The sequence below is a fragment of the Perca flavescens genome, chromosome 8 (assembly GCF_004354835.1).
Source record: "Perca flavescens isolate YP-PL-M2 chromosome 8, PFLA_1.0, whole genome shotgun sequence".
NCBI lineage: Eukaryota > Metazoa > Chordata > Actinopteri > Perciformes > Percidae > Perca > Perca flavescens.
Genome location: NC_041338.1, coordinates 37,399,732 through 37,409,731, shown reverse-complemented (window position 1 = coordinate 37,409,731; position 10,000 = coordinate 37,399,732). Strand labels below are relative to the sequence as shown.

General features: G+C 41.8%; 1 protein-coding gene across 1 annotated transcript in view; it reads left to right on the top strand.

The window, feature by feature from the left end:
* Window positions 1–10,000, top strand: part of LOC114559687 (PR domain containing 11) — a 26,400-nt gene that overhangs the window by 7,619 nt on the left and 8,781 nt on the right. Inside the window, exons 4-6 of the mRNA XM_028584491.1 lie at window positions 508–575; window positions 4,624–4,811; window positions 9,109–9,591. Coding sequence (XP_028440292.1) covers window positions 508–575; window positions 4,624–4,811; window positions 9,109–9,591 — 739 coding nt within the window. The remainder of the gene's footprint in view (window positions 1–507; window positions 576–4,623; window positions 4,812–9,108; window positions 9,592–10,000) is intronic.

Genomic DNA, 10,000 nt, shown 5'->3' with positions numbered 1-10,000 from the left:
CAAACTTTTCAAGTGAAAAACTGAAGTTTTCAAAGGTTTTATATCAGAAATTTGGGTTTCTTTGAACCAAAATGCCCAAAAATAACCTGGATGCATGGGATCTTTGCACGTAAAATGAATGAATGATTACTTTTATTGAATTTTGGGTGTTTTATTCAATTTTATAAACATATATATAGTTTATAAATATATATATATATATATATATATATATATATATATATATATATATATATATATATATATATATATATATAATATAAACTATTTTAACTCAGAAATTAGGTCTAATGTCATATAAATTGGGTTTATTGACCATGAATTTCAAAATAAAACGTTGAAAAAAAGTGACAAAAGCATTAAAAAAGAGCCAAAAAAGCTGGAAAAAACACAAAAAATTCTAATTGAATAGGATGGACAACAAGTTCATAGTCGACAGGACGACGACGCGATGGTTAAACCCGTCCAGCTGTGTAATGGTTTATTCTTCTTCTTCTTCTTCTCCAGATTGTTGATGTCAACAACTCGTACGAGTCCATCGACGGCAGCGATGACACCAGAGCCAACTGGATGAGGTAACGCTCTGCATGTGTCTGCACTAATTACTCAAACAACATAGATACAGATAGCTTTATTTATCCCCGACACAGTCCACCCAAACATATATACAGTATATACTGTACTCTACTTTATATAGACCTTTTCAATGGAATTCCATTGCTAGGCAACAGCCTGGCCCCTTGTTAACTTCCAGTTGAAATATATATATATATAAAAATTTTAAACGCTGAAAAAAGTGAGAAAAAAAATCCGAAACATCGCCAAGGTTACAAAAAACTTGTTTAAAAAAGTGACATATATATATATATGGGTCGCTTCCCATTAGCTCGGCATATCCATCTGGGAACTTTCCTTTGGAGAACTTTTGGGAAGGGGCGAAAATCCTGGTTAGCTGATTGGATAAACCATCGGTCTATCACAACCTATAGTTGGTGATAGACGGGCCAAATCAACCAATCAGATCAACGATGAAAATACAACCACGAGCCAGGCTACCCCTGCTGCTACTGCAGGCAAAGCATAGCTCGTTAGCTCAGCAAGCTAGCAACATGTCGGTAAAGGAGATTTGCCGTTTGTGTAACGAGAATTTAGGAATAAAAGGCCCCATTTCAGGTTCCTGGTCCATATTCAAAAAGAAGGATCCAAGAGGAAAAAGCATTAGCGAGCGGCTAACAGAATTAGGGCTACCGCTGTCTGAAAATCCTTGGTTAGCTGATTGGATAAACCATTAGTGTGTCTCAAATCGCGCACTTCCCGTAGTGCACTAAGGGAAGTGCACTTCGTACACTATGTACTTACTTGCATAGTGCGTAAAATTTGACGGGGGAGTATTGTCTCAAATCGCGCACTGCCTTATGTACTTACCGGAAGTGACGATCAAAACATCTCAGTCCTCCTCCTCCTTCTTCTTCTGTGAAATTGTGAATTATACCCAGGGCAGAGCATTCTCACCACCTGTTGTCACCATACATTTCTGCCTTGTTCATCAAAATGAATGGGATTGTTTTTATTGTTGCCCTCTGTTTTATGCAACCGTAAACATCCAGGTATGATGATATTCATGCTTTTGCTCTTAATTCATTGTAAAAAAAATAAATAACTCAAAATGGCCATTTTGAGTTATTTAGCAAAATTGGAGTCCAACTGACATATAACGTTAACATAGAAAATAGTCATATTATATGTTTATATAAAGGGTGTTTATTGCAATAGCTGTTAATTACAGTGACAATACAAGAGTGAAAGCAGAGGCAACACAATAGACATTTTAAATAGATCTGTATTTTGATGGTGATTTGAGGGGGGACTTCAGACTCTACAGCAGGATCCTTTAACGGTACATCCTCGGCACGGCGTGGGGACCCGTCATCGAGGCCCTCGTCTTCCTCTTCTGGCTCGCCAGCGGTACATCTGATCGTGGTTTAGCCAGAGCCTTTGCACCGTGCTGTCCACAAGACCAGCAGGGAAATCCTCTCTCTCCTCCCCCAGCAGAGGAGGACTTCCCTCAAGTTGGCAGCATTGTCCGTGTCCCTAACGATTATATAAGTCAGATCAGGACAGAAACTGCACTTTTAATAGGATATAACATAGCATACATTAACGTACTGTAACATTACTACTAACGTTGGCAGCTTAATGTATATTTACCAGATCACACATCTAACGCTAAAATCGTCTGCAGTGAGGACGATAGTTTAAAAACAACAACCGTATACCAGAACACATGTAACGTTAGCTAGGTTATAACTGATTTGCCAGTGGTTAAACCAAAGAGCATAGCTAGAAGTACCGGTAACTTCGCCGCTGTTAGCTAGCTAAGGTTAGCTAAAGCTAGCTTAATAGCACGTCAAATTACGATGCAAATAAACGTTATAATTCGCGGTAAAAAAATCATCACTGACTGCAAAATTAACCACACATCCATAAACAGGTTGCGTATATGTTAAACAAGTATAGCAAAAAGACTAATGTTGAACTTACATTTGGGTCTCGCTGTCGCGTATTCGGCCGCCATTATCAAAAGTTTTTCACCTTTTGTTAGCTCCGCCCCTTCCGCTACGTAGCCAAGATGGCGACAGTTGAGTGTGGAAAGTGTCCATCGATCCACACTCAACTTTTTCACCGTTATGAGTGCACCATCCGGGTACTTGTAGTGCACTGCATTTACCACACTTCGACGAGTGACATTTTGAGTGTACTCAAATAGTTAGTATAAGTACAGAAGTGCGCGATTTGGGACACACCACATCTGTCTATCACCACCTAAACCACCTCAAAACCAACGCTGATTGGTCGGTCGTTTGGTGAACGGCTCCAAATGTTCTCTATCTCAAGATGCCGGACTGATCTGGGAGGAGAAAACTGGAGCTCGCCAGATCAGGACGGTCCCACCAGGCTAGCATTTTTGGCCATGGATTTGACATTTTTCTGTACTTTGTCGCTGGTTTGATTCCCTCCCAGAGCACTTAAAGGACACATGGTTGTTGGTAGAGGTAGACTGATTAATCTGTTTTGCCGATTAATCGGCATCGATAGTTGATTGGTGGAACTATCGTTATCGGCAAAAATCCATACCGATAATTTTTCCTGGTTGCGTCCGTTGCTGGAGCGGCTGAGAAATGCGCGCTGTAATTCATTACACGGTACGTGAGTCTGGGTCTGCTGGCATCGTGCATTACAATATCTCCTCTAGAGGGTCTTTCTAGCCTTTACATCATGCATTACAATATCTCCTCTAGAGGGTCTTTCTAGCCTTTACATCATGCATTACAATAGCTCCTCTAGAGGGTCTTTCTAGCCTTTACATCGTGCATTACGATATCTCCTCTAGAGGGTCTTTCTAGCCTTTACATTATGCATTACAATAGCTCCTCTAGAGGGTCTTTCTAGCCTTTACATCGTGCATTACAATAGCTCCTCTAGAGGGTCTTTCTAGCCTTTACATCGTGCATTACAATAGCTCCTCTAGAGGGTCTTTCTAGCCTTTACATCGTGCATTACAATAGCTCCTCTAGAGGGTCTTTCTAGCCTTTACATCGTGCATTACAATAGCTCCTCTAGAGGGTCTTTCTAGCCTTTATATCGTGCATTACAATAGCTCCTCTAGAGGGTCTTTCTAGCCTTTACATCGTGCATTACAATAGCTCCTCTAGAGGGTCTTTCTAGCCTTTACATCGTGCATTACAATAGCTCCTCTAGAGGGTCTTTCTAGCCTTTATATCGTGCATTACAATAGCTCCTCTAGAGGGTCTTTCTAGCCTTTACATCGTGCATTACAATAGCTCCTCTAGAGGGTCTTTCTAGCCTTTACATCGTGCATTACAATAGCTCCTCTAGAGGGTCTTTCTAGCCTTTACATCATGCATTACAATAGCTCCTCTAGAGGGTCTTTCTAGCCTTTACAGGTGATCTTCTATCCAGACTGGAACTTGGGCCTTTTTTCGGGGTTATTGAGCATTAAATCCAAACTGTTACATCCAAGATTTATCCACTTGATGTCCATAATTCATCACGTTTTTGTTCATTTCTGCCACTAACTCCGTGCTACCCATAGACAGTAGGTGCTACCGACAAGGGAATCTCCCATGATGCCTTTGTTTATGTTTACAAACCAATGGGAAGGCAGGTCCGTCACACATTACGCCTTATATGGGCATCCAAGCGAGAACAGAGAGTATATAGTGGGAAAGATAGATCCCTCCAGGTCAGAGATCGTCTGTTACCGCTCTAAACCGACAGTTTAACTGTTTTTATTTGTTATTCGTTACTTTTTGTTTCATTTGAATGCATGTCTTGTATTGATTTCAATATTTATATTTATTTCATTTAGCATGTTTTCATGGTTCAATACAGTTTTTTTATTTGTATAATAAAGTTCAGCACTGTTTTACTTGGGAGTGTCATGTTTGTTTTTATCCAGCATCAATTCTAAATACTATATCGGTCGATTAATCGGTTATCGGCAAATAGGGCCCAACCTAGCTATCGGTATCGGTAAAATCCACTATCAGTCGACCTGTAGTTGTTGGTGGAAACCTTCCGGTTAATGATGAGTGTTTGCAGGTTTGTGCGGACGTCTTCGGAGGAGAGCGACAGGAACTTGACGGCGTTCCAGCGCGGTAGAAACATTTACTTCAGCGTGTGTCGGCCGCTGGCGGCGGGAGAGAGGCTGAGGGTCTGGTACAGCCAGGACTACATCCAGAGCCTCCACAGGGTCTCTCAGGACCGCATCGGCCAGAGCCTGGACTCAGGTAGGAGGTGGTGTGTGTGTGTGTGTGTGTGTGTGTGTGTGTGTGTGTGTGTGTGTGTGTGTGTGTGTGTGTGTGTGTGTGTGTGTGTGTGTGTGTGTGTGTGTGTGTTTGTGTGTTTGTGTCTGTAAAGGAGAGACTCGTGGGTACATAGAACCCATTTTGTGTTGAACCCAACATGTGTTAGCATGTGTTGGCATGTGTTAGCATGTTAGCATATGTTAGCATATGTTAGCATGTGTTAGCATATGTTGGCATGTGTTGGCATGTGTTAGCATGTTAGCATGTGTTAGCATGTGTTAGCATGTGTTGGCATGTGTTAACATATGTTAGCATGTGTTAGCATGTGTTAACATATGTTAGCATGTGTTGGCATGTGTTAGCATGCGTTAGCATGTGTTGGCATGTGTTGGCATGTGTTAGCATATGTTAGCATGTGTTAGCATGTGTTGGCATATGTTAGCATGTGTTGGCATGTGTTAGCATGTGTTGGCATGTGTTAACATATGTTAGCATGTGTTAGCATGTGTTGGTATATGTTAGCATGTGTTAGCATGTGTTGGCATATGTTAGCATGTGTTGGCATGTGTTGGCATATGTTAGCATGTGTTGGCATGTGTTGGGCATGTGTTAGCATGTGTTAGCATGTGTTGGCATATGTTAGCATGTGTTGGCATGTGTTAACATATGTTAGCATGTGTTGGCATGTGTTAACATATGTTGGTATGTGTTAACATATGTTGGTATGTGTTAACATATGTTAGCATGTGTTGGCATGTGTTAACATATGTTGGCATGTGTTGGCATGTGTTGGCATGTGTTGGCATGTGTTGGCATGTGTTAACATGTGTTAGCATGTGTTAACATATGTTGGCATGTGTTAACATATGTTGGCATGTGTTGGCATGTGTTAGCATGTGTTGGCATGTGTTAACATGTGTTAGCATGTGTTAACATATGTTGGCATGTGTTAACATATGTTGGCATGTGTTAACATATGTTAGCATGTGTTAACATGTGTTGGCATGTGTTGGCATGTGTTAGCATGTGTTGGCATGTGTTGGCATGTGTTGGCATGTGTTGGCATGTGTTAGCATGTGTTGGCATGTGTTGGCATGTGTTAACATGTGTTAACATATGTTAGCATGTGTTAACATATGTTAGCATGTGTTGGCATGTGTTAACATGTGTTAGCATGTGTTAACATATGTTAGCATGTGTTGGCATGTGTTAACATATGTTGGCATGTGTTGGCATGTGTTAACATATGTTAGCATGTGTTGGCATGTGTTAACATGTGTTAGCATGTGTTAACATATGTTAGCATGTGTTGGCATGTGTTAACATATGTTGGCATATGTTAGCATGTGTTGGCATGTGTTGGCATGTGTTAGCATGTGTTGGCATGTGTTAACTTGTGTTGGCATGTGTTAGCATGTGTTGGCATGTGTTAACTTGTGTTGGCATGTGTTAACATGTGTTGGCATATGTTAACATATGTTGGCATGTGTTAACATATGTTGGAATGTGTTAACATATGTTGGCATGTGTTAACATATGTTGGCATGTGTTAACATATGTTAGCATGTGTTGGCATGTGTTGGCATGTGTTGGCATGTGTTGGCATGTGTTAACATATGTTGGCATGTGTTAACATATGTTGGCATGTGTTAACATGTGTTGGCATGTGTTAACATATGTTAGCATGTGTTGGCATGTGTTAACATATGTTGGCATGTGTTAACATATGTTGGCATGTGTTAACATATGTTGGCATATGTTGGCATGTGTTAACATATGTTGGCATGTGTTAACATATGTTGGCATGTGTTAACATATGTTAGCATGTGTTGGCATGTGTTAACATGTGTTGGCATGTGTTAACATATGTTAGCATGTGTTGGCATGTGTTAACATGTGTTGGCATGTGTTGGCATGTGTTAACATATGTTAGCATGTGTTAACATATGTTGGCATGTGTTAACATATGTTGGCATGTGTTGGCATGTGTTAGCATGTGTTGGCATGTGTTAACATGTGTTAGCATGTGTTAACATATGTTGGCATGTGTTGGCATGTGTTAGCATGTGTTGGCATATGTTGGCATATGTTGGCATGTGTTAACATATGTTAGCATGTGTTGGCATGTGTTAACATATGTTGGCATGTGTTAACATATGTTAGCATGTGTTGGCATGTGTTGGCATATGTTGGCATATGTTGGCATGTGTTGGCATGTGTTAACATATGTTGGCATGTGTTAACATATGTTGGCATGTGTTAACATATGTTAGCATGTGTTGGCATGTGTTAACATGTGTTGGCATGTGTTAACATATGTTGGCATGTGTTAACATATGTTGGCATGTGTTAACATATGTTGGCATGTGTTAACATATGTTGGCATGTGTTAACATATGTTAGTTGGCATGTGTTGGCATGTGTTAACATATGTTGGCATGTGTTAACATGTGTTGGCATGTGTTGGCATGTGTTAACATATGTTAGCATGTGTTAACATATGTTGGCATGTGTTAACATATGTTGGCATGTGTTGGCATGTGTTAGCATGTGTTGGCATATGTTGGCATATGTTGGCATGTGTTAAGATATGTTAGCATGTGTTGGCATGTGTTAACATATGTTGGCATGTGTTAACATATGTTAGCATGTGTTGGCATGTGTTGGCATGTGTTAACATATGTTAGCATGTGTTGGCATGTGTTGGCATGTGTTAACATATGTTAGCATGTGTTGGCATGTGTTGGCATGTGTTAACATATGTTGGCATGTGTTAACATATGTTAGCATGTGTTGGCATGTGTTAACATGTGTTGGCATGTGTTAACATATGTTAGCATGTGTTGGCATGTGTTAACATATGTTGGCATATGTTAGCATGTGTTGGCATGTGTTGGCATGTGTTAGCATGTGTTGGCATGTGTTGGCATGTGTTAGCATGTGTTGGCATGTGTTGGCATGTGTTGGCATATGTTAGCATGTGTTGGCATGTGTTGGCATGTGTTGGCATGTGTTAGCATGTGTTGGCATGTCTTAACATATGTTGGCATGTGTTAACATATGTTAGCATGTGTTGGCATGTGTTAGCATGTGTTGGCATATGTTAGCATGTGTTGGCATGTGTTAACATATGTTAGCATGTGTTGGCATGTGTTGGCATGTGTTAACATATGTTAGCATGTGTTGGCATGTGTTAACATATGTTGGCATATGTTAGCATGTGTTGGCATGTGTTGGCATGTGTTAGCATGTGTTGGCATGTGTTGGCATGTGTTAGCATGTGTTGGCATGTGTTGGCATATGTTAGCATGTGTTGGCATGTGTTGGCATGTGTTAGCATGTGTTGGCATGTGTTGGCATGTGTTGGCATGTGTTGGCATGTGTTAGCATGTGTTGGCATGTCTTAACAAATGTTGGCATGTGTTAACATATGTTAGCATGTGTTGGCATCTGTTAGCATGTGTTGGCATGTGTTGGCATGTGTTAGCATGTGTTGGCATGTGTTGGCATGTGTTAGCATGTGTTGGCATGTGTTGGCATATGTTAGCATGTGTTGGCATGTGTTGGCATGTGTTAGCATGTGTTGGCATGTGTTGGCATGTGTTGGCATGTGTTGGCATGTGTTAGCATGTGTTGGCATGTCTTAACAAATGTTGGCATGTGTTAACATATGTTAGCATGTGTTGGCATCTGTTAGCATGTGTTGGCATATGTTGGCATGTGTTGGCATGTGTTAACATATGTTAGCATGTGTTGGCATGTGTTGGCATGTGTTAGCATGTGTTGGCATGTGTTGGCATGTGTTAACATATGTTGGCATGTGTTGGCATGTGTTGGCATGTGTTGGCATGTGTTGGCATGTGTTAACATATGTTAGCATGTGTTAGCATGTTTTGGCATGTGTTAGCATGTGTTAGCATGTGTTGGCATGTGTTAACATATGTTAGCATGTGTTAGCATGTGTTGGCATGTGTTAGCATGTGTTGGCATGTGTTGGCATGTGTTAACATATGTTAGCATGTGTTGGCATGTGTTGGCATGTGTTGGCATGTGTTAACATATGTTGGCATGTGTTGGCATGTGTTAACATATGTTGGCATGTGTTGGCATGTGTTAACATATGTTAGCATGTGTTGGCATGTGTTAACATATGTTGGCATGTGTTGGCATGTGTTAACATATGTTGGCATGTGTTGGCATGTGTTAACATATGTTAGCATGTGTTGGCATGTGTTAGAGGCCTAGGTAGGAGCATGTGTAAGAGGCCTGTTTGTTGCAGATTCGGGGAAGCCGGTGGTCCTGCTGAACCTCCAGGAGAACTCTAAGTCTCGGTGTGTGCAGTCGGCTCTGCAGGCTAAACCCAGCGAGGAGTGGGTGCAGGCTAAACCCAGCGAGGAGTGGGTGCAGGCTAAACCCAGCGAGGAGTGGGTGCAGGCTAAACCCAGCGAGGAGTGGGTGCAGGCTAAACCCAGCGAGGAGTGGGTGCAGGCTAAACGCAGCGAGGAGTGGGTGCAGGCTAAACGCAGCGAGGAGTGGGTGCAGGCTAAACGCAGCGAGGAGTGGGTGCAGGCTAAACGCAGCGAGGAGTGGGTGCAGGCTAAACGCAGCGAAGAGTGGGTGCAGGCTAAACGCAGCGAGGAGTGGGTGCAGGCTAAACCCAGCAAGGAGTCGGACGGCCAGCCTCCCGCCAAGAAGAAGAAGATCGACCTCATCTTCAAAGACGTCCTGGAGGCGTCCCTGGAGTCCCGGTCCTCGCTCCACGGTGAGTGTTTGTCTTTAAAGGTCCCATGGCATGAAAATGTCCCTTTATGAGGTTTTTTAACATTAATATGAGTTCCCCCCCAGCCTGCCTATGGCCCCCCAGTGGCTAGAAATGAGAAAATGAAAGCTCAGATGGACCAATCAGGAATCTTCTCTTTATGAGGTCATAAGGGGAAAGGCTACCTCCCCTTTCTCTGCTTTGCCCCCCCCAGAGAATTTGGCCCACCCATGAGAGAGAGAGAGAGACATCATGGCTTTCAAACGAGCAAAGTGGTAGTTGGTCAAGAGACTTCAGATACAGTATTAGGGGACCACTAAGGTCTATATAAAAGAGACTTCAGATACAGTATTAGGGGACCACTAAGATCTATATAAAAGAGACTTCAGATACAGTATTAGGGGACCACTAA